The sequence below is a fragment of the Neoarius graeffei genome, chromosome 17 (assembly GCF_027579695.1).
Source record: "Neoarius graeffei isolate fNeoGra1 chromosome 17, fNeoGra1.pri, whole genome shotgun sequence".
Lineage (NCBI taxonomy): Eukaryota > Metazoa > Chordata > Actinopteri > Siluriformes > Ariidae > Neoarius > Neoarius graeffei.
Genome location: NC_083585.1, coordinates 53,520,113 through 53,546,207, shown reverse-complemented (window position 1 = coordinate 53,546,207; position 26,095 = coordinate 53,520,113). Strand labels below are relative to the sequence as shown.

General features: G+C 41.7%; 1 protein-coding gene across 1 annotated transcript in view; it reads left to right on the top strand.

Annotated features, from left to right (window-relative positions):
- Positions 1 to 26,095, top strand: part of nbeab (neurobeachin b) — a 793,085-nt gene that overhangs the window by 40,430 nt on the left and 726,560 nt on the right. Inside the window, exons 7-8 of the mRNA XM_060943557.1 lie at positions 7,200 to 7,319; positions 11,221 to 11,367. Coding sequence (XP_060799540.1) covers positions 7,200 to 7,319; positions 11,221 to 11,367 — 267 coding nt within the window. The remainder of the gene's footprint in view (positions 1 to 7,199; positions 7,320 to 11,220; positions 11,368 to 26,095) is intronic.

Sequence of the window (26,095 nt, the reverse complement as noted above, 5' to 3'; positions counted from 1 at the left end):
GTAGTTTGCATGTTGTCCGCGTGGGTTTCCTCCGGGTGCTCCGGTTTCCCCCACAGTCCAAAGACATGCAGGTTAGGTTAACTGGTGACTCTCAGGTGGGGTTTACATTAGACCGTATCAGCGGATCATCAGATTAACGTTTTTAAAATGATTAGCGTGCACACAGCAACACCAATACACGATTCGCGTGCACACAGCAACGCCCATACACGGATACGCTCGGCTCCGCAGGCATCCTGCGCTCCAAATCACTCCGCCCTGAACAGCGAGTGCCCTCTGGAGGGTGCGCACTCCGGCCCTGCGCAGCTCACAGAGCACGCGAGTGAAGCGCACGAGCAGTGATTCGGGACTGAGCCGCTGTGTGTGAGATCCCAGCACATATCACTTACCACTTGCAAGTGGAAGGATGGCAAGCCTAAAGACAATCATAACTACACAATGGGCAGTATTTGCATCAGTATTTGCAGTATTTTCATACTTTTATACTCTTTAATGAAAGGTGATACAAAGCGGAAGTCCGCGCCGTTTTTCAGCAGTCGCGTCACATGACCAACGCCAGCGAATCAGGAAGGTGGATGTCACAGTGACGTTGTCCAATGACGACGCCAGCTAGAGCTCAGCACAGCGTATCCGCGTATTCTCAATGTTTACACAGCACCGGACCACACACGATCTGGATTGAATACGTGGACCCTGGCGGATTCCCGTTTCCCGGCGTTTCCAGGCGTTTTAATGTAAACGGACAGTGCATCCGCGAAGAAAACGAGACAGATACGGTCTAATGTAAACTTGGCCTAAATTGACCGTAGGTGTGAATGTGAATGGTTGTCTGTGTCTATGTGTCAGCCCTGTGATGACCTGGCGACTTGTCCAGGGTGTACCCCGCCTTTCGCCCGTAGTCAGCTGGGACAGGCTCCAGCTTGCCTGCGACCCTGTAGAACAGGATAAAGCGGCTAGAGATAATGAGATGAGATGAGATTTTAGATTCTTCAAAGTATCCAGTGTTTACCTTGATGATGCTTTACACACTATTGGCGTCATCTTAACCAGCTTCATGAGGTCGTCACCTGGAACGCTTAACAGTTAACAGTTGTGTCTCGTAAAAAATGAATTAGTGAATGAGTTTCTTGCCTTCTTAATGTGTTTGAGGTCACGCAGTAAATAGTAAATAATAAAATAGCCCTATTCCATAACTGTAGTAATCCATATTATGTCAAGACCCGCTCAACTCAATAAAGAGAAATGACATCCATCATTATTTTAAGACATGAAGTGACTTTTAATGAATAAAATTAAAGAAAAAAAAAAAACATTGAATGAGCTGTAGAAGGTGTGTCCAAACTTTTGACTTGTTATATATCTGGCCTGAAAATGCAAACATGGAATTTCAGCGAAACTAAAATTTTCTATTGTTCTTTTTGTTATGTTAGTTTTATTTATAGTGACACCACACTGTAAAAAAAAAATCCGTTGTTTTTACGGAAAAACACTGGCAGCCGTGGTTGCCAGAATAATCCTGTTAAAAATACAGTGAAATGTAAACAACATTACAGAATAACTTGTACATTTCGCTGGGATTCCATGTACAATTAATGATAACTAAATGTAAATTTTACAGGTATTCAATGTACAATAATCAATTTTACGGATATTCATTGTACAATAAACAATGATTCAAAATGGTTACAAGCAATGATCTACTAGACAGATATTTTTGGGGGGGCTTTTTTCACCTTTATTGGATAGGACAGTGTAGAGACAGGAAATGAGCTGGGAGGGATCGGGAAATGACCTTGGGTCGGAATCGAACCCGGGTCCCCGGATTCATGGTATGGCGCCTTAGTCGACTGAGCCATGATGGTAGCCGTTTTTTAATTTTTTTAACAGGGCAATGATGTAATTTTAACTATCACATTCTGTTTTAGTATTACAGTTTGTCTGTGTTTAAACTACAACAATTTGTAAATTCTACAAAAAAATATGATCAATTCAACAAATTCTTACTGTTAAATTAACAGTGGTATTTGGTTAGGAGTTTTACAGTATATTGATGTAAATTACACACTGCTTCATTGTTTTTGTATTTACAGTTTTTTTTTATGTCATGATTTTACATTAATTCACTGTTAATTCTACGGACATTTTTTACAGTGCAGTATGTGTGTAACCCAGCTCTGAATATGAGGAACTTTCCTTACATACAGTAACTTTTGATACAACTTTTGAACTGTTCAAATCCACAGACTCTTCCAATTAACTGGTTCCTCTCCAGTGAAATAAAGGCCAATTCACCAGGTCACCTCTTCAATTCATAATGTGGCCCATTAGGAGCTTTTGGTCAAATGAATGAGCATATTAATTCATAACCCGATATGAAAAGATCCTCTCCATGGTCTTCGGAAGCGATTAAAAATAAATTTAATGGAAGTGATTAAGATGAATACGATGCCCTTTTACACCCTCTGGATTTTTTTGAAATATGCACGCTGATATTAAGTTTTTGAGCCAGCATTTAACTTGGCTTCTGTTCATTTAAAGCTGGAGAGATAGACTTTTTTTTTTATTAATTTCAATGTTTAGATCAATGCACATTTGTAGAGTGACAATGAATGACATAGAAGAGTGTATCTGGGCATCAAATCAAAAATGCCTTCATCTGGTAAAAGCTTTCTCAGAGTCTGTCCAAGACGATTTTTGTTCTGTCATTCAAGAGGAAAAACAAATTACATGAATATATATTTTGGGAGAGTTCCAGTGTTATCAGAGAACAATCTGATGCAATGGATTATTTGTCCTTCTTGAAGAAGAGAAGCAGCTAGAAATAAAAGTTCTGTTAAACCGACATTATAGGTCATTTTGTAGGTGTTTATTTATTGACTATGGCCCATGGATCGATTCAGAGAGACACACACATCTTCGCAGGTTAGCTTGGCTTGTAAAAAAGAGGTACTGACTGATGGCTGACTCCATCCACTTTTGGTGTGAGGGTATTGAAACAGAGCATAATCTATGGCTGTACCTTTCCTTTCGGTGGCATGGTTAGCACTATCACCTCACAGCAAGAAGGTTCCTGGTTTGAGCCCAGTGGCTGACTAGGGCCTTTCTGTGTGGAGTTTGCATGTTCTCCCCGTGTCTGTGTGGATTTCTTCTGGGTGCTCTGGTTTCCTCCTACAGTCCAAAGACATGCAGTTTTGTTCAGTTGGTGACTCTAAATTGCCCATAGGTGTGTATGTGCCACCATAGGGTTTGGGTCCCTCTAGTGTGCTAAAATCACCCAAGAGAATTCATGTTGATGGCTTCCTGGATTGCTGACCCTCAACTATGAGGATGGCAGTAGACCGATTACATTACATTCCTTGGCATTTACTTGCCATCCAGAGTAACGTACAACGAGTGCAGACGTCAGGTACAAGAAGTGCTGAACTTCTAGACAAGTAAGTTCTAGTGTCAACTGAACAAGTGACAACAATTCTTAGTGTAATATTCTGCTGAAGTATCAATACTCAAACAGCCAAGGAAACAAACCAACCATACAAAGTACAACTAAATAGAGAACTCAAACGGCTAACCCCAGGTTAGACAGTACACAGCCTGGGTTGGTCTAGACTGAAACTCAGTTACACAGTGGGCAGGGAAGAAGGGGAGAGGTGCAGCCTGAAGAGGTGAGTCTTCAATCTGTGCTTGAAGGTGGTCAGGGAGTTCTGACCTCAATGGGAAGGTCATTCCACCAACGGGGAACCAGGACAGACAGCAATCTTGAGTGGAATGGGGAGGAGGGGCCAGGTGACTAGCAGTAGTGGAACTGAGGGATCTGGCTGGATCTGGCGTGTCGAGGCAGAGCTGACTCTGGAGGTATGCCGGTATGCTGAACCTCTCCTTTTGTTTTAACGGTAGAACCTCTCGAGCATCACCAGCAACCTTTCTTGAAACAAGGTTATCAAGCACCTCCCAAATGGATGTTCAAACTGGGAAAATGTTTGCTGTAGGCCCATTTAGTTATGGTACATGGTGGTAGCTCAAGTATTCTCCAACTGAACAGTGAAATCATCAGCGAAATCTTCGTGAAGGTCTTGGGATTCTACTGATCAGGAACTGGCAAATATGATTGAATACTGGTTTAGAAAGCCCTTGCATTTTCTGGGATACTTTTCAGGAATGAATATTCAAAGCTTTATACTGTTGGTTTATAGGTGAGACACTCCAGGTAATTTTTTTTTTCCATTCACAGTATGTGAATGGATAAAAGACTAAGTCCTTTAGTCTTCATTGGGATCAGTTTTTGTCCACATGGATACCATTTAAAACTCAATATCACTGAAGTCAAGAATGATTTTTTCCGTTTGGTGTATATTCAGTATGGATTTTCATTGTTTAACAATTAAAAACACTCCTTATCCCATTCACATATGATATGTTTGAGCACAAGTGTCATTTTCTGTACCAGTTTAGCAAGGTTTCCTGTAGAGGCCCAGATAGAGGAAAACTGCTGTTTTCCCTTAGCATGACCTTGTGTAGTGAAAGCTTAATGAAATCCATTGGAACCTGCTGTGTCCTTGTTTGCAGCAAAGTCTTCTGTCATGAAGGATGGGGTAGGTACACACAACTGCAGGTTTCACTTTTATTAAATGACTTCAGCTCAAAAAAAAAAAATGGCATTTTCCAAACAGGCAGAGGGAGAACAAGAAGAACTGGACAAGGTAAAACTTCACAATAAGTGTTCAGAGACTGTGGATATGTTTCTTTTTAATCATGTTACTAAGTCATGTACAGTAACTTGGAAACTTGCTGAGGACCATAGGAGTTGGAGGAGTAATGGCTGCTTCCTCCCAAGGACTCACTTCAGGGGTTGACTGAGTGGTCTTTTGGGGTGCTGACTGTGGAGGGTGAGGTCACGGTGGCCTGTGTGATATTGTCTGGGAAGCCATGGCCTCATGGTTAGAGAAGCAGCTTTGGGACCAGAAGGTTGTAGTTCGGAACAGGATGGGCCATGGATATGGGGCCCCTGAAGTAGGGTTAAAAGCCTTGCTCAAGGGCCTTAAACCTCTGACCCTTCTGATCAATAACCCAGAGCCTTAACCACTAAGCCACAACTGATTAATACTGGGTCTAGAATGTCATGATTGGAGACCCAACAATGATCCTCTGGGCCATAACCCTTTATATCATTATATTGAAATTGAGACTGCACGGTGCATATGAATTACTTGTTTCTCCGGTGTCAAGGACTGCTGTAAATGATAATGTAGTTTCCGAATTATGCAGCAAAATGGGAATATGGCATAGCTTGGAGGAAACAAAGGATACACATGTTCACTGCATTAATGCATGGACTGATGTCCACTTTGTTGAGTCTTGACAACTGGGACAGTGGGGCACTGGGCAACATTGATGAGATGACAGTTGAGACAAAGACCTGTTAAAAATTCTTCTCTGGTGTTGGTCATAGGGCGATCTAATGCTGATGAATTGCATTGCTCTGATGTGGGAATCACGATCAATGATGACAGAACTGAGAACTGATGGTGGCCTTTCTTCTTTCAGTGAGCAGTTAAAAAAAAATGCTGCTTCTCTTCAGTGACCATGTCTTCCCTAAGCCCTTAATGAAAGATAGCAGTGAGATCTGGTTCATTACATCCAGCAAGCGTGAGGTGGCCCACCATAATTTACCCATGAGAAGAGAGTTATAAGGCACTTTGTCTTTGTCAGTCTGAACATTTTTTGTGGAGAAGCATAATTAGCATTGTAAAAAGGAAACCTTGACGCTAACTTGGATTACTGTTGTACTTGTCAGGTTGAGCAATAAACCTTACACTATGTAGTATTGTTGTGGAAGCAGTCTGAACTGGAAGTGTCATTTGCTGTACCTGGTTAACAGGATTTCTGATCATGGCTGTTGTTCACCCATGATATGATCTTGTGAGAACTTGTTTGTGGCAAAGCCTTCAGTCATGAAGGCAGATGCAAGTGTAGGTTTCACGGAGTCTGTGACAAGCAAACCAAAGGAGTATGTCAAATCTTTTTTTTTTTCCGTTTCCGGTTGAGAGTACGTCGTGCACGTTCTGGCTGCCGCTTCTCACCAGAGCTTTTTTATTTTATTTTATTTATTTTTCTTTTTTTTGTGTGTGTGTTTGTGTAGTTTGATGTTTGTTTGAGTGTTTTGTCCGCCGGTTGTGGTGCAGCTCCGGACCCAGTTCTGGGCGTCGGTTCCCTCCAGGCCTTGGTTCGCTGTGGGTGATGCCTGCGCTCCCAGCTGTGGACTGCAGTGAGCTCGCTGCTCATTTTACATTGTGGTTGTCCAGCGCTCTGTGCTTTAGTGCTTGGCGTGATGTTCTGAGCGATGTTGCTCGGTGGTGTCGCGGCGGCTGTGCAGGCGGTTTGGGACACACCAGCGCTCTGCGTGGCGGAGCTTCTCTGCTCGCTTTGTGGATCCACGGCGTGGTGTTTGAGTGATGTTGCTGACGGCGTCATGGCGGCGGTGCTGAAGATGTGGGACTTGTTTTTGTGCGCCTTTTGGTGGGACTGTGGCTGCTACACCACGGGAATTACATCCTGACCCCTACTTGGTGGACTTATTTATTTATTTATTTATTTATTTATTATTTTTTTTCTTTCCTTGTCTATAATTGTAAAGCGTCCTTGGTTTTTTGAAAGGCGCTATATAAATTTAACTCATTATTATTATTAAATCTTAATGATAAAAACAGGCAAGGCTCAGGCGATAAGCAAATTAAGTTTACCAAAGCCTAAGGAAAACACAACAAAACCCTACTTCAGAATGTTGCACAACTCCATTGTTGCTCTAGTCTCTTACTGTTGCCACCACACTGATTATATCCCTTCTTTCGGCAGCTTTGCTCTTTCTGTCTGATCCATTATTGATATCTCAGACGCTCAGATTTTACCGCCTTAGATGCTGTGCTGGCTGTGTTTCTTTAAAATTTATGTGTCCAATAAAAGAGGAGTCACCTTAAGAAGTTCAAGCTGTTTATTGATGCAAGCTATGACGAAGAGACACTTATTGTGAGCCGCAGATTGTGTTTAATTCTCTTGAATTGGTCATTGTGCAAATAGGCAATTGTCTAATGTCTCAGATTCATTTTGCCTTTGGCATCTTTAATAGCATGAATGAATCTGGGACGTTTCACAATTAAAACCGCAATGATGATTTGAATAATTTTCTTCTCTGTTGGTCTCTGCAGTGGTACATGATCAGCATCGTACACATTTACAACCGCTGGAGGAACAGTGAAATCCGCTGCTACGTCAACGGGCAGCTGGTCTCCTATGGTGATATGGCCTGGCACGTCAACACTAATGATGTAAGTGAGCATTCTGTCTACATCCGTCTCCTGTTTTGATTTGGCCGGGAGCTGCTGTTTGATCATCACTGTGCTGTGAAATTAGACTCCAATGCATGCAGCCATTTATCTCAATGCTCCGTCAAAAACATGTTTATTTCTGAGTTTCAATTTCAGCATGAGATTCTGCTTCCGTGATTGTGGTGCGACAAAACCCTTATTTGAAGAAGACTGTCACCATAATAGATGGGGATGGGGGAGTGATATCGTATGGAACAAATGAATCATTAAAATAGAGAAAGCTTCTTTACTTAGGAAGGAGTTCAGGGTGGGTGTGAAGGATGAGATGGGAAATACCAAAACTTCATACCCTGAGAGGAAATAAGTATTTGGACACTTTTTTTTTTTTTTGTTTGTTTGGTTGTTTGTTTTTGTTATTAAATACACTTTAGTGCAGAAATCCACTTCAAATTTGGACATGTAATGGCCTTTGTTTATCGATCTAATCTATAAACCAGTCTACATCCGAGTGCAGAAATCATTGTATGACAGGGTACATACCGGATTCATGAAACATTCATGATCTCTCCAATCACAGTAGAAGAATGACCAGGCATTGGCTAATGTAGGGGCTGAAAACCATCGTCATTTAAATAACCACACCCATAAATAATTCTCTGTTTCGAGGCCACACCCCAAGAGTTTACGATGTGGAGATGCGTAATACGGCCAACTTCTCTACCCTCGAAATAGAAGCTCTAATGCCGCAAGAAAAAACTGAACGAATTAGCATCATGGGAAGTCAGAAAAATTCAGGATGGAAAGAAATCACTGCAGCGAATTGAACCCCAGCTGATGTCTGAATATTTAATTTATACATCCATGATATGTAGCTATACCTTTTTTATATATATATATAAAATCTCAGGCGGCACGGTGGTGTAGTGGTTAGCGCTGTCGCCTCACAGCAAGAAGGTCCAGCCGGCGAGGGCCTTTCTGTGCGGGGTTTGCACGTTCTCCCCGTGTCCGCGTGGGTTTCCTCCGGGTGCTCCGGTTTCCCCCACAGTCCAAAGACATGCAGGTTAGGTTAACTGGTGACTCTAAATTGGCCGTAGGTGTGAATGTGAGTGTGAATGGTTGTCTGTGTCTATGTGTCAGCCCTGTGATGACCTGGTGACTTGTCCAGGGTGTACCCCGCCTTTCGCCCGTAGTCAGCTGGGATAGGCTCCAGCTTGCCTGCGACCCTGTAGAACAGGATAAAGCGGCTACAGATAATGAGATGAGATGAGATATATCTCGGAGATCTTTACATGTAATGGTCAGGTCTCAAACCCGTCACCAAAAACTACACAGTTGTGGATTTCCTCATTTTAATGATGTTTCAAATCACTCAAAGCCAAGTGTCAGTGGTGTTCAACCTTCTGCTAGACAAACCTGCCTGGAGCCAGCCCAACAGAGCTAGGCAAATGTGAGTTGTGAAAGTGTGTGTGTGTGTGTGTCCCCTCCATCCCCTATGCCGGCACACGACTGCCCTGACTGCTTCGGGAGATAAAAGCTACTTAATATTTTAAATAAATAAATAAATAAATAAATGCAGTCCCAAAATCCCCCTGGCATCTTATGGACATGTAGAGGTATTCTAAAAGAGCCAGTTGTGCCATTGTCGAGATTTGATGACTGGCAAAGCTCTTGTTTAAATCGGTGACTGAATGAATAAGCTTCAAAACGATCACATTGCAAATCTGTTACCCATTACTTTGAATTACTTAATTGGAATTGTTTGTAATTATGTCACCAGTAGCCTAGCCGAGCAGGTATTCTATCTCAAAATAAAAGAGAAATTAATCTTACACACACAAAATAAATAATAATAATTAAACAAAAAAAAAAACCTTAACCCTATTAATTGCAAAATGTGTGAAAACGTATGTCAGGATATATAACAGTCAATGTAGGCCTTTACAAAATACAACATTATGCCAAAAGGTACATATTTTTTAAGTGATGAATATATGGCTGCATATGCTAAGACACCAGTCAGAATACATGTTCTAATAGTGTCGGAAATTAATCATTTTAAGCAGACTGTCACTGAACAGACAAGTCTGAAATGTTGTCTGTCCGTCCAAATTTCAGCCTGTCTGAATGACCGGCCAAAGGCCTGGAACAGTGTGGCCAGGGGTCCTGAAGGGATGCCTGGAGATGGCTTCTGAGCTATTTCCAGGCACATTTTTGTGATCTTCAAAGGCCAAATTGCACGAAACATTAGTTGCTAATTACACTACAAATTGAATATGATTTACAAGAAAATGTTCAAAGATTCAAGAAAAAACATGCTTAAAGCTCTACACAAGAAAACAGTAGCACACACAAGTCAGTTCCATCTCATCTCATCTCATCCCATTATCTCTAGCCGCTTTATCCTGTTCTACAGGGTCGCAGGCAAAACCTTACGCATTAAAAGTGAAACCATGCGCATTAAAAGTTTTATGTCTCAAATCTAGTTTTGTGAAGCATGACAACATTAATCTTTAATACAGATGTGTTTTGTAGGTTAACTGAAACGTCAAAACCAGTTTCTTACCTCCAGTGCTTAGTTTGCAAATCAAACGGCAAGTGCATGACAGCGCAGGGCTGATGAGATGGGCGCAGGCCGAAACGTTAAGAAAACAGTGTGTCATGTATACACATTTTAAATTAAGGACTTTTTCTTTAATATTATGCCCTTTTAAAAAAAGAAAAGCGTTTAATTGTAGTAGCCTGCGATTTATTTATTTATTTATTTTAAATATTGTGTTAAGCTGTTGGCCCTAGCCTATGACAGGGCGGGTGGGCCCACGTGACTAAATGGGTGGGCCTGGCCCCCAAAGGCCCGCCCATCACGCCGGGCCCGAGGTCAAGCCTGGGCTCATTCGAAAGGTCTCAGGGAGAGGGAGGTGCTTGTAAATGTTGGCGTGGCTAGGACCTTCGATGCCCGAGTTATGAATTTTTAAAGTTGCGCCCGCAGGGGCCCCTGCTTCACAGGCCGTGTTACGACATAACGTATTTCCCCAGTGTAACATTTGGAAGAAAGTTAGAAGTAGACTAGACCCATATCGTTACAATTTTTCATGGGCCATCTGGTTTGATGCTTTTGAATTACAGACACACATTCAATTTTTATTTTTTTTTTACTGCCTATCCGGTCAGATGCTTTTGAAATACAGATGGACGAATGTGAAAATTATCGGTAAATGTCCGCCGGTCCAGACTCCTTTCCCACACTGGTCTAATAACAGTTCTCAGAATCGGACAGATTTCCTTTGTGCCACCACATGTTCATGCTGACTCGAAAAATCGCGTGCACAAGGTGAGACTTGACGTGAGATTTGATCGGAGGTTCCACTCACGTCTACACTGATAAATGCTGAGCTTCGTGTGGAAATGATTGTCCACCCAGGTTTCTGTCGGATGTTAGTTTAATTACGTACGTTTGTTAGTTAATTCAAAGTGAATAGTCCCCTCATTGTATTTAAAATGGTTGCATCAGACCTACCAACCTTTACACATTTTGCACAGGAATGCCTCTGGAATGCAAAAGAGCATAACTGGCTTAATTTTCACGCTTGAAAGATGTGGTACCTTCACTTTATGTCACGGCAAATGGAGAATGTTTTGACTTCATTACCTTGATTTCAGATTAGATTTAATTTGATTAGATTTCAGATATTTGCTTTTTTTTTTTTTTAAGTTTCTTGCTTGTGCTGCAAACCATTTGAAAATCTTTGCTTCTATCTGCGCTTTCTAAATCTACATTTATCTCCATATTATCTCCTGTACAGCCTGCTACATTTTCTGACTTCTTTGCTTTAACATCCTTCCCACATTCTTCTACCTCAGTGCCATTAAAATTCTGTGTTTCCCGTCTCTCCCTTTGTCACAGAGCTATGATAAATGTTTCCTGGGCTCATCCGAGACAGCGGATGCTAACCGAGTGTTCTGCGGACAGCTTGGTGCCATCTATGTGTTCAGCGAAGCTCTCAACCCAGCACAGATCTTCGCCATCCATCAGCTGGGGTCGAGCTATAAGGTCTGTAACTGTCCCAGAGAAAGCTGTTCAACACCCAATGACTTCTGCAATTAGCTTATGTCCCTGAAGTAGGATTATTTTGTTGTTCCTGGCATGCTTTTTCACCAATCACTGCCATATGATGTATTCAGTGTGTCCCTCTGACTCTTACTATTCTTAGACACTGAAAAATCAGGTCTGTGTTTTCCAGGTTTGTCGAAGGGTTGTCAATTTTGGCAAGGCAAATAAATAAAATGATTTTCTCAAACAGGCAGATGTACTGTCCTTGGTTTAGTAGTAGGTCAGTTTTGGGCTGGCAATGATTGACATTCAGGCTGCTTTTCTATGTAGAGCAATGAATCCGAGTCATGGGTGTGTATGAGCTCAGGTTAAAGAAAAGGGCATTGAAGGTTCTCGGGTTAAAGAGGGCACATGTTCCTCTGAGTGTTCAGCTACCCTGTGATGAGTGGTACAAGAGGCGGAGCTATACTTTGTTTAACTTTACTGGAAAATGTTAGGTTACATGTTGGGTTAATGTAGTTAACAAAAACTAGCAGTGAGAACGTAATTTCAACTGAAATAAAAATAAAATTGACGGTTTTCAAAACGAACAATAAATAAATGCAATAAACAGTGCAATACAAACTAAAAGAAAATTGAATTGCAGGGGGAAAAATCAGCTTAATTTTAATTTTTTTGTTTTACCCATCGAGACAGTAACAGACTAGCTCCAGAAGGTGGCAGTAATGTAATGCCGGCAGTCGTAAAACTCTAAAGAAGAAGAATATTCTTGCTGTGTAATACCTGAAAAAAAACTCTCATTATCTGTAGCCGCTTTATCCTTCTACAGGGTCGCAGGCAAGCTGGAGTCTATCCCAGCTGACTACGGGCGAAAGGCGGGGTACACCCTGGACAAGTCGCCAGGTCATCACAGGGCTGACACATAGACACAGACAACCATTTACACTCACATTCACACCTACGCTCAATTTAGAGTCACCAGTTAACCTAACCTGCATGTCTTTGGACTGTGGGGGAAACCGGAGCACCCGGAGGAAACCCACGCGGACACGGGGAGAACATGCAAACTCCGCACAGAAAGGCCCTCGCCGGCCACGGGGCTCGAACCCGGACCTTCTTGCTGTGAGGCGACAGCGCTAACCACTACACCACCGTGCCGCCCGAAACTAAACTAAAACTAGTCAATTTCTCAAAATAAAAAAAATTAAATGAAAACTACTTATGCACTTGTAAAACTAGCTAAAACTAAACTGAAATAAAAACAAACAAGCTGAATGGGTAAATAATACAGCTCATGATTTGAAAAGAAAATATATATCTTTCACGGCCATGTTTTACTAATTCATTCCCTCGGTATAGTTAAATCATGGCCACGTTTTAATACTTAGTTTTGAATGTAGCCATGATTTAACTAAAACAAGGGAGCTAATAGATATCATGGGAAAGAAATAGTAAAAAGTGGTTGTGATATATATTTCACTGGATATGAGCTCTCGCACGCTCTGATTGGCTACTCTACTACGAGGCTATCAGCTCATATACCTTGAGCAGAGAAAAACAAAATGGTGGAGCATGTTGTTGAATTAACCAAGGACAAAATAAAAACTCTACTCGAAAACGAAACCCAAAAAAATACAAAAAAAGCAACAAAATATGGAATAAAAGTATTTGATGGGAAGAACATGTGGTGTTTGTTTAAGAATTATTATTATTGGATTTTTCACAAATTGCGACTGTCATTTCGCCAGTTTGTTGACATTCTAAGTGGAATATATTTTGTCGGACGTTTTGTGTAAAGTTTTTATTTATCAAATTTGCAGAAAAAAAAAATGCTGTTTCTCAAAATGGGGTGGCACGGTGGTGTAGTGATTAGCGCTGTCACCTCACAGCAAGAAGGTTCTGGGTTCGAGCCCCGTGGCCAGCAAGGGCCTTTCTGTGTGGAGTTTGCATGTTCTCCCCGTGTCCGCGTGGGTTTCCTCCAGGTCCTCCGGTTTCCCCCACAGTCCAAAGACATGCAGGTTAGGTTAACTGGTGGCTCTAAATTGACCGTAGGTGTGAATGTGAGGGTGAATGATTGTTTGTCTCTATGGCTACGTTTACATTAGACCGTATCTGTCTCGTTTTCTTCGCGGATGCACTGTCCGTTTACATTAAACCGCCTGGAAACGCCGGGAAACGGGAATCCGCCAGCGTCCACGTATTCAATCCAGATCGTGTCAGCTCCGGTGCTGTGTAAACATTGAGAATATGCTGATACGCTGTGCTGAGCTCTAGCTGGCGTCTCATTGGACAACGTCACTGTGACATCCACCTTCCTGATTCGCTGGCGTTGGTCATGTGACGCGACTGCTGAAAAACAGCGCGGACTTCTGCCTTGTATCACCTTTCATTAAAGAGTATAAAAGTATGAAAATACTGCAAATACTGATGCAAATACTGCCCATTGTGTAGTTATGATTGTCTTTAGGCTTGCCATCCTTCCACTTGCAAGTGGTGAGTGATATGCGCTGGGATCACACACACAGCGGCTCAGTCCCAAATCACTGCTTGTTCACTTCACTCGCGCGCTCTGTGAGCTGCGCAGGGCCGGAGTGCGCACCCTCCAGAGGGCACTCACTGTTCAGGGCGGAGTGATTTGGAGCGCAGGATGCCTGCGGAGCCGAGTGTATCCGTGTATTGGCATTGCTCTGTGCACACAAATCGTGTATTGGTGTTGCTGTGTGCACGCTAATCGTTTTAAAAACGTTAATCTGATGATCCGCTGATACGGTCTAATGTAAACATGGGCTATGTGTCGGCCCTGCAATGACCTGGCAGTCCAGGGTGTACCCCGCCTTTCGCCCATAGTCAGCTGGGATGAACTCCAGCTTGGCCGCGACCCTGCACAGGTTAAGCGGCTACAGATAATGGATGGATGTTTCTCAAAATCCAGTGAATGTGGATAGAATAAAACAGTTATTCCACTCAATCTCAGCTCGTTGCATATCAGCTCATGTACAACTCGATTTTATGGAATAACTGTTATTTATTTTTTTTCGCGGTCCAAATTCTGTGCTCTGATTGGCTGGCGAGCGGGTCCGTATCCTACAGTACGGACCCCGGTTACAGACCTCTGGCAACTCGCTCGTTCACAACAACAAACATACCGATAGTAGAGATTTTTGTCAACATTTATCTTTTTTTAATAAGATTTATTTATAAGATTATCAAAAATCTTATAAATTTTTGCCAGCATTTCTCAGGAGAATAGCATTAATTTTACAGCATGGATGGCGATAATGACAGTGTTCACAGTGAAAGCGAGTTTTACTACCCTGAGGAAGACAAAATAAAATAAAACATTTCAGGAGAAAGCTAAAAACCTGTAACTTGCTAACAGTTTGATCTCATTAGTTAATGAGGCTCATTTTGGACCATGTTATCCTAATACATATTACGTTAGGTAAAAACTTTAAACCAGTACAATCTCTTCTTCAAAGTTTCACCAAATGGCTTTATTTATGCAATATAAAGGTCATAATACTGTATAACTTTGGTCGAGCAAAAACCCAGCTGGTAAATAACATTTGTTATTTTGTTGTTGTATGTAATAATTATGAATTAACAATTATAATTATTATTACAACAATTGTTAAGCAATTTATTGTTATATAAAAGTACTTTACACATATTTCAATGAATTTATTTTATATTTATTTATTTAATATACATGTATTTATCAAAAGTGAGGTGATGCTGGGTGCGGGAGGTTTTTGCATGACCCAATAAAAATAACTTCAAAAAAGTAATACAGTGGGGCAAAAAAGTATTTAGTCAGTCACCAATTGTGCAAGTTCTCCCACTTAAAAAGATGAGAGAGGCCTGTAATTTTCATCATAGGTACACTTCAACTATGAGAGACAAAATGAGAAAAAAAAAAATCCAGAAAATCACATTGTCTGATTTTTAAAGAATTTATTTGCAAATTATGGTGGAAAATAAGTATTTGGTCAATAACAAAAGTTCATCTCAATACTTTGTTATATACCCTTTGTTGGTAATGACAGAGGTCAAACGTTTCCTGTAAGTCTTCACAAGGTTTTCACACACTGTTGCTGGTATTTTGGCCCATTCCTCCATGCAGATCTCCTCTAGAGCAGTGATGTTTTGGGGCTGTCGCTGGGCAACACGGACTTTCAACTCCCTCCAAAGATTTTCTATGGGGTTGAGATCTGGAGACTGGCTAGGCCACTCCAGGACCTTGAAATGCTTCTTACGAAGCCACTCCTTCGTTGCCCAGGTGGTGTGTTTGGGATCATTGTCATGCTGAAAGACCCAGCCACGTTTCATCTTCAATGCCCTTGCTGATGGAAGGAGGTTTTCACTCAAAATCTCACAATACATGGCCCCATTCATTCTTTCCTTTACACAGATCAGTCATCCTGGTCCCTTTGCAGAAAAACAGCCCCAAAGCATTATGTTTCCACCCCCATGCTTCACAGTAGGTATGGTGTTCTTTAGATGCAACTCAGAATTCTTTCTCCTCCAAACACGACAAGTTGAGTTTTTACCAAAAAGTTCTATTTTGGTTTCATCTGACCATATGACATTCTCCCAGTCCTCTTCTGGATCATCCAAATGCTCTCTAGCAAACTTCAGACGGGCCTGGATATGTACTGGCTTAAGCAGGGGGACACGTCTGGCACTGCAGGATTTGAGTCCCTGGCGGCGTAGTGTGTTACTGATGGTAGCCTTTGTTACTTTGGTCCCAGCTCTCTGCAGGTCATTCACTAGGTCCCCCCGTGTGGTTCTGGGATTTTTACTCACCGTTCTTGTGATCATTTTGACCCCACGGGGTGAGATCTTGCATGGAGCCCCAGATCGAGGGAGATTATCAGTGGTCTTGTCTGTCTTCCATTTTCTAATAATTGCTCCCACAGTTGATTTCTTCACACCAAGCTGCTTACCTATTGCAGAGTCAGTCTTCCCAGCCTGGTGCAGGTCTACAATTTTGTTTCTGGTGTCCTTTGACAGCTCTTTGGTCTTGGCCATAGTGGAGTTTGGAGTGTGACTGTTTGAGGTTGTGGACAGGTGTCTTTTATACTGATAACGAGTTCAAACAGGTGCCATTAATACAGGTAACGAGTGGAGGACAGAGGAGCCTCTTAAAGAAGTTGTTACAGGTCTGTGAGAGCCAGAAATCTTGCTTGTTTGTAGGTGACCAAATACTTATTTTACCGAGGAATTTACCAATTAATTCATTAAAAATCCTACAATGTGATTTCCTGGATTCTTTCCCCCCATTCTGTCTCTCATAGTTGAGGTATACCTATGATGAAACTTACAGGCCTCTCTCATCTTTTTAAGTGGGAGAACTTGCACAATTGGTGGCTGACGAAACACTTTTTTGCCCCACTGTATGTGAGTAAAAGTTCACCAAATGCAACATCAGGAAAGTAGAAATTTTGAAAACACTTTCACAGTCATAACCCATATATATTAGTGCCTTGCAAAAGTATTCATACCCCTTGAACTTTTTCACATTTTTCCACCTTACAACCACAAACTTAAAAGTTTTTTATTGAGATTTTATGTGATAGACCAACACAGAGCAGCACATAATTGTGAAGTGAAATGAAAATGATAAATGGTCTTCAAAATTTTAAAGAAATAAAAAGCTGAAAAATGTGGTGTGCATTAGTATTCAGCCCCCTGTACTCTGATACCTCTAAATACAATCCAGTGCAATCAATTGCCTTCAGAAGTCATCTAATTAGTTAATAGAGTCCTACTGTGTGTAATTTACTCTCAGCATAAATACACTTGTTCTGTGAAGGCCTCAGTGGTTTGTTAGAGAACACTGAAGAACAAACAGCATCATGAAGACCAAAGAACTCACCAGACAGGTCAGGGATAAAGTTCTGGAGAAGTTTAAAGCAGGGTTAGGTTATTAAAAATATCCCAAGCTCTGAACATCTCAAGAAGCACTGTTCAATCCATCATTCAAAAATGGAAAAAGTATGGCACAACTGCAAACCTACCAAGACATGGCCGTCCACCTAAACTGACAGAGCGAGCAAGGAGAGCACTGGTCAGAGAAGCAGCCAAGAGGCCCATGATCACTCTGGAGGAGCTGCAGAAATCCACAGCTCAGGTGGGAGAATCTGTGCACAGGACAACTATAAGTCGTACACTCCACAAATCTGGCCTTTTTGGAAAAGTGGCAAGAAGAAAGCCATTGTTGAAAGACAGGCATAAGAAGCCATGTAGGGGACACAGCAAACATGTGGAAGAAGGTGCTTTGGTCAGATGAGACCAAAGTTGAACTTTTTGGCCTAAATGCAAAGCGCTATGTGTGGCGGAAAACTAACACTGCTCATCACCCTGCACACACCATCCCCACTGTGAAACATGGTGGTGGCAGCATCATGCTATGGGGATACTTTTCTTCAGCAGGGACAGGGAAGCTGGTCAGAGTTGATGGGAAGATGGATGGAGCTAAATACAGGGCAATCCTGGAAGAAAACCTGTTGGAGGCTGCAAAAGACTTGAGACTGGGAAGGAGATTCACCTTCCAGCAAGACAATGACCCTAAACATACAGCCAGAGCTACAATGGAATGGTTTAGATCAAAGAATATTCATGTGCCAGAATGGTCCAGTCAAAGTCCAGACCTAAATCCCATTGAGCATCTGTGGCAAGACTTGAAAATTGCTGTTCACAGACGCTCTCCATCCAATCTGGCTGAGCTTGAGCTATTTTGCAAAGAAGAATGGGCAAAAATTTCAGTGTCTAGATGTGCAAAGCTGGTAGAGACATACCACAAAAGACTTGCAGCTGTAATTGCAGCAAAAGGTGGCTCTACAAAGTATTGACGCAGGGGGGCTGAATACTAATGCACATCACATTTTTCAGATTTTTATTTGTTTAAAATTTTGAAGACCATTTATCATTTTCGTTTCACTTCACAATTATGTGCTACTCTGTGTTGGTCTATCACATAAAATCTCAATAAAAAACTTTTAAGTTCGTGGTTGTAAGGTGGAAAAATGTGAAAAAGTTCAAGGGGTATGAATACTTTTGCAAGGCACTATATTGTGTGTGTGTGTTTCTTTTTGTGTTATGAGTAGAGCTCCATGAAATAAAAATAAAAACAATTAAAATTTCAAAATGATACTAACTCTGCTACATACAAAGTCCTAAGTGTGAATGTAGATGCAAATTGTTAACTGCAGCGAATGCTTAAAGCCTCAGTCACAACCAGCCGCACGTGCTCCTACGGACGGTCTACGTGCAAAAAACGCAAGAAACGCACGGAGGGCGCACGTGAAACGCACGGAGGGTGTGCGTGTGACGTGCTGATTTTCGAGCCGTAGACCGGCCGCAGACTGGCCGCAGAGGTTCTTTGTCATGTCAAACAAACTTTACGGGCACTTACGTTTTTTTCAGGTTGCAAGACAAACTTACAGCCAATGTGCATCTTTCTCCACGAACAAAAAAAAACGCAGCGGTTTGGGAAACACCAAAAATCGCACGGCCAAAAAATCGTACGTCCGGTTGTGACCTAGGCTTAAATTTTTTCACACATTTTTCACAGGTCGTACAGATTTTGAAGCATCATGGCATAATGGCAAACAACCATAATGAATGAATAAGTAAACAAACAATTAAACAACACTGTAAAACTCGATAAGGTCACTGAGCTCAAACATTTTATTGAAACCGATTACGTAAAAATTTTTGAGGTAACTTAAATTTTTTAAGGTCAGATTTCTTAAAAATTACACTATAGTTACACCTAATTGTAATTTTTAAGAAATCTTACCTTAAAAAATTTAAGTTACTTACCTCAAAAATGACGTAATCGGTTTCAATAAAATTTTTGAGCTCAGTGACCTTATCGGGTTTTACAGTGAAGTGCTTGCATCATTGTTGCTCTGTGAAATAAACTATACATCAGAGTTCTGTCTTCCGCTGAACAATTTTTCTGGAAATCGAGAGCAGAGTTTCTCTATTCTGTTTAATGGGAACAAGTCAGGGTTTACTGTAAAACTACCCAAATATGGAGAGGTCGGGCCACTTATTTCGAATTCCACTGCAGATTCGACCATAAATTTGACAAAAGTTAAAACAAATATTCTTGCTTTGAGTCTTAAAACACACTTCCGTCCAGAGTATGATCCATGCCCTTAATTTGCTTGCTTTTATTTTGTTTCTGAGCTTTTGTTCCAAGGAGCTTTTGTGGAGCTCTTGTTTTTAATTGTGTCCTGGGGCTGAAACTGAGTCAGCCGGTTGATCTTTTTTAAAATGGGTATTAATGTTACTGTAATTAGGACCTGCGGCGGTTTTTGACTTCTAGTTTCGACACTGTGCAGTCTGGAGTTTCTCTGCGCTGTAACTCTGCTCAGTGATGGACTATGTTCACAAGGAAGTTTTAGTATCTTTCAGAAAACACATGGCATATTTACAGATGAAGATTGATTTTTAGGTGTGTATTTTTAGAGATGTGTGATTTTGTACTTGCCTGATAGATCTGTGTGTACACTTAGTGTGCTGAGCTAAAGCTCGCCAGAAGATATAATATAGATTTTTAACAATGGATTGTACAGCTCTGAATGTTCGCTGACAGCTGTGATTACTTTCTCCTCCATCTCTCTCAGCATCAGTGTGAATGATTGGAGTCCCACCACAAAGCAATTCGCATCAGCTGATGCACAGCCATGCAGGAATACAAACTACATTCAGAACTTTTACATTAGGGATGCAAGCCAGTACAAATGTGTCATTCGTAGACATGTAACGGTATATAGTATGATGATAACTTGAATGAATGAATGAATGAATGAACCCTTTATTGTCACTTAGTCACAAGTACCAGCGAAATTAGCCGTCAACCCGTCCATACATGTACACATACATACAATTGACACAGGGGGAGTAGACAGGATAGGAAGGCAGGGATGAAAAATACAGAGTAACATGAGGGGAGGGGAGGAGAAAAAAGCAACCCCCACACTATGCTCCTGTGGGGAGTACAGTGTGGGAACATTAAAAAAAACACCTCAGCACATAAGCACAAAAATAACACAGTACACTTTACAACATGAAAACTCGGGACTCGAAGGGGAAGGGGGTGAGGGAGGGGGCGATTATGGGAGGGGGGAGGGGCAGAGGTATAGGTAACCCAGTGCAAACAAGCAGTCCAGTCCTGCAGCCGAAGACGGCGCTTACCCACTTGTCATACTGGGGGTAAAAGCGGCGACCATGGGAAGTGGGGGAAGGAATACGAGAGAGTCTCACTGCAGTGATCTTCAGGGGGAGTTGTTGTCCCAGCAACGGCCTTGGCCAAGGCCAGTGCTGTCTGAGGGAGCCGAAAGCTGATAAGATTGGGATTGTTTGGTCTTGGGGTGAGTAGACGCATTCCTTTACACCAGGGGTTCTCAACCTTTTGCAACCTGGGCCCCACCAAAGCTGGTTCATTGCAGTTGGGGGCCCCTCTTCTCGCCCCGCCCCCATCCCCCCCAAACACACTTACCCGCAGTGACGCCACCCGACCTACAGCACCTTATATCGACAGATAGATAGATAGATAGATAGATAGATAGATAGATAGATAGCCCTGGGCTAGATGATGATTATTATTATTATTATTATTATTATTATTATTATTATTATTAGTTGTAGTAGTAGTAGCAGTAGCAGCAGTAGTAGCATTATCCATTCCATAGAAATACATAGGCCTATTATCATTATTAGGCTATTGTTATAATTGGCAGTAGCACCACATTTCTAATCTGCTTTCGGGCATTATTATAATTATTATTATTATTATTATTATTATTATTATTATGGCCTATTATCATTACTAAGCTGTTGGCAGTAGTACAAGACTTATGTTCTTTCAGGCATTATTATTATTATTAGGCCTATTATTATTATTATTATTATTATTATTATTATTATTATTATTGCTGTTGTTGGTTGTTGATATTATTATTATTATTATTATTATTATTATTATGCTATTATTATTAATAGGCATTATTATTATTATTATTATTATTATTAGTGTTTTTATTAGGTATTTTATTAGGCTTATCATTAGCTGGCTATTGATATCATTGGGAATTGGGACCAGGCGTGAATTTAGGTTTTACTTTTTACTGTGCCTTTGTGATCTGCATTTGCGTTAATGCGAGACCTGAGCCTGCTTTGCCTTACAAAGATCCTCGATTCTTGGCGAAATGTTCGACAAGCACAGTCTCAAGTCATCCTCAATTTGCGCATGATTGCGATATTTCGTTTTGAGCGCAGTCATTTTTGAAAATCCTGCCTCACACAAGTAGGTCGATGCGAATGGGATGAGCAGTTTCAAGGCTACGTCACACAGTTGCGGGTACTCCTGCATCAATTCTGCCCAGAATGTCGAAAGAGGGCATGAGGTGAAGACTGCCTTAAGTCTACTGTCACTCTTCAGCTCAATAAGCTGTTCCTGCATGTCAACTGGAAGTTCGTCAGCAGTACACACAAATGGATCTCAAACCCACGCAAAAGAGCGATAATCCTCTGTGCAGTATGCCACAAACTGTTTTCTCATTACCGACAGGTGCTCTGACGCTGCTTGAAAGACAGATGAGAAATCGTGGGAAGTGCCTGCATTACTGATAAAGTCTGCAAGGCTTGGGAACATATCACAGTTCCCCCGACTGATGCGGCCACACCAGAGGTCAAGTTTTTGCTTGAAGGCATCCACTTTCTCTGTGAGAAGCAAAATGTGAGTTTCTCGGCCTTGCAAAGACAGGTTCAAGCCATTCAAGCGGTCAAATATATCGACCAAATAGGAGAGACACGCCAGCCACAAAGGGTCATCCAGATTTTTCGCCAGGTCTGAATTGATTTGTGTCAAAAACCGCTTCACCTCATCTCGCAGCTCATACAAACGTTGTAACACCCGCCCCCTGGACAGCCAGCGAACCTCAGTGTGCAGAAGCAGCTGTTCGTGCTCTGACCCCATCTCCTGACAGAGGACCTCAAACAAGCGAGAGTTTAGCGGCCGTGACTTGATGAGGTTGATCATTTTTACTGATTGGTTCAGCACGGATTCCAACAGAGACGGCATTTTTTTTGCAGCGAGTGCTTCGCGATGAACCATGCAATGGGTCCATTTTACAAGTGGAGCTACCTGCTTAACGCGAGCAGCTAGACCTTGCTCACGGCCCGTCGTTGCTCGTGCGCCATCCGTGCACAAGCCAACGCATCGGTCCCACGCCAACCCATTCTCGCGAATAAATGAATCAAGGACATTGAAGATGGCCTCTCCAGTTGTGTGTGACTGAAGAGGGCGGCAAAAAAGGACATCCTCCTCAATTAATTTATCCCTGACATACCTGACATATGTAAGAAGCTGTGCCTGTCCAGCAATATCGGTAGACTCATCCAACTGCAAGGCATAGTATGGACTATTTTTAATAAACTGTATTAATTGCTCTCTGATATCATTGGACATATCAGCAATTCTCCGAGCAACTGTGTCATTTGAAAGTGGCACGGTGCCTAATTTGGCTGCTGCACTATCCCCGAAGAATATTCTGCACATGTCCTGCGCAGCTGGCAAAACGAATTTCTCGGCATCAGTGTGCGGTTTGCCTAGCTTACCTATTCTTTTTGCCACCACATATGATGCCTCCAGGCACTGCTTAGATACAGTGCTGTGCACGGAAATTGTTGCCTGTTGCTGATGCAGGCCATCACGCTTTCTTTGAAAGTATTCAAGCGGTTTGTCCTTCAGGCCAGCATGCTTCGTTTCGAGGTGCCTTTTAAGTTTGCATGGCTTCATGCTTTCGTTTGCCAGCACCTCGGCACACACGACACACTGAGGACGAAGATCAGAGGTGACAGTAAAACCAAACTGCAGGTATGATTCATCGTACCTCCGAAGCTTTCTCGCAGCTGGTGGTAGACCTACGTCAGTTGTCTTGGGTTTTTTGACAAGAAATCTATCCATTTTGTTAAAGTATTTGTGAATAAACGTGTGTAATAAAGTTGTAACGATAAGTCTGTAGTAGGCTAAGTCTGTAGTAGGCTAAGGGGGCTAACCAGAGGGAATGTATGGGGCTTATCAGTGAGAAACACGATCGATATCTTTATTCGGGGATTTTATAGTTGCAAATTTTAACGAGGTGTGAATGGTGTACTTACTCGTGTGAGTGTGTGTGTGTGTGTTAGTGTGTGTGTGTGTGTGTGTGTGTGTGTGTGTGTGTGTGTGTGTGTGTGGGACAGTTGGATTTTTCACACGCAGGGTGAAAAAGGCAAAGGGGTAGTAGACTAGCAGTAAGAAAACAACAAAAACAACAAATTATTTGGGTAGAGCTGAAATGGGGAAAGCAAAAATACAGTGTGGGGTAGTAGTCTTTAAAAAGACTGTTTGGGTTTTGCGCTGTATCGATGGATTGATGATAGTAGACTAGCGAGAGTCGGCACGAGTTAACTCGGCAAGAAACCAGACTAGTGTGTGTGTGGCAAGCACTCACACGGTGGCCACGGTATGCAGACTCACTCACGTGACGTTGCGTCATGTTCGCGTCACGGGCTTAAAATAACCTACACACAAGATTTTATGATAGATTGATGATAGATTTTATAATAGTATTGATTTGTATGTAATAGTCCAATGTCCTGCATTTTGACATGGGTAAATGTGTTGCATCTGCTTAGCTACTATAGCCTGTTAGCCCCAGATTTTTTTTTTCCTCCATACATGAAGCCTACTCGCGACCCCCCTGGAGTACCTCCGCACCCCACCAGGGAGGCGCGCCCCCCCGGTTGAGAACCACTGCTTTACACGACTATCTGTTTGTCCATTCTGGTCTCCGACTCGATCCATTTTCCTTTGCAAAGCCAAAAGCTTCTCCATGATGTTATCCATGTTGCGGTTCCAGTTCTGAATAGCCACAGTCTGAGTGCCGACAGCTCTGCCCACCGCTTCAATCATGTCGGGCAGCTTTATGGGGATTTGGACGGCTGTCACCGTTTTCTGATTTCCTCAATAAACCAGGGCAATGCCTAATCCAATCAGCAAAAGTCCTGTAATCATGGTTCCAAATAGGTAGATGTCCGGCAGGACAGGCTGGTTCCCCCGAACCCAGGCTTCTCGTTGAGAAGGTTGTGTCAATTGCGTGAAGAGACCAGTTTATCAATTCCATGATTTTTAGTTTGGATTCATGATAGTTCATGATTTTTAGAGTCTCTCAAAAGTATAGACAATAGACAGACGAGACAGCAGAAGCAGAAGCAGGAAAGATAAGGGAAGGGAGAGGCAGAGAAATGCGACTGCCTTCCATGAGAGCACGGAGAATAATTTGAGACACAAATCAATGAAATACAAATGAACCTTGATTATTATCAGGTTGCGTAATCTCTTGGTTTTTTTTTTCCTTGGCTGTAATTGTGTTGTTTAGACAACAGAGGGTTCAAATAACATACAATAAGCCGGAATGCATGTGACTTCACCATAGGTGGAAGTAGCACAGCTCAAATGCTGTGAAAACGCACAAACAGATCTAAATTAGGGAAAAGAGCTGTTTGACTGTACAAATAGATTTAACAAAAATCAGCTTTCTTTATACACACTGCTGAAAGTTCAAGAAAAGAGACAAACAATAGAGGTAGTACAAATGTTCATAAAATTTTCCGAAGAAAAGCCTATTTGTTAACTTTTTAATTTTTAATAAAAGGAATATTTTAGTTAATAGGCTATATTTTATTCCAACCTTTACAAATATGGGTAAATAATTATTGTTGGTTATGAAGGAAATTAAACCGGGGAAGGTTGCTGGTTTGATTCCGTGGACCAGTAGGAATGGCTGAAGTGCCCTTGAGAAAGGCACCTCACCCCCAACTGCTCCTCAGGTTGCTCTGGGTGTGTTGTATGTCGCTCTGCATAAGAAAGAGCATCTGCTAAATGCCTGTAATGAGTATATGTATATATACTGTATGTATATATGGGTCTGTCTCAGAAACTGGGTACTGTGGGGGTACCCCACTAAATATACTCACAATCAATAAACTATACAGTTTTGAATGGTGATGTTGGTTTTAATTTGAAATAAAATGATGAAATAAATAATACAGATAAAACTAAATCTTTGATGTGAATATTCAGAATTTGGCAAAAATTCTGCAAATTTGTGGAAAAATGGCGGCTTGATCTGGGACATGATAAATGGTTGACTACATCGCATTCCCTTAAAAAGGTTGTAGTCCACTGAAAAGTCTACAGTTATCACTAATTGTATTAAGTTGTAACTTTATACACCTAAGGATTGGTGCGCTCACAGAATAATCATAACCGTAATAAAACATCATGCAAAATATTTGATCACCGTTGTAACTCCATTTTCCGCAGACCCAAAACCAATACGATCGTGTGTTTTGATCTAAACGGAAAGCCTCAGGGTCAAGGTCACTACCTCACCAAAAGTAGTAACTTAAAATCACTACGCCAGATAAACATTTAGTTATAAATCTGCAATTTTGTTTTTTAAAACAAAAGCTGAAAGTTAGGTCGAGAATATGTTTCTTACAGAATATGTTACGATGGTAGCTGGCATGGCCGTAACTACCATTGAGGACACCGAGGTCATGTCCTCGGTATTTTTTTCAGAAATTTAAAATTGGTCTACGCTGAATTCAGTGTAAAACGCAGCGTCTGCATCCATGTCATCTGTATTTCCCCCCAATAAAATTCACA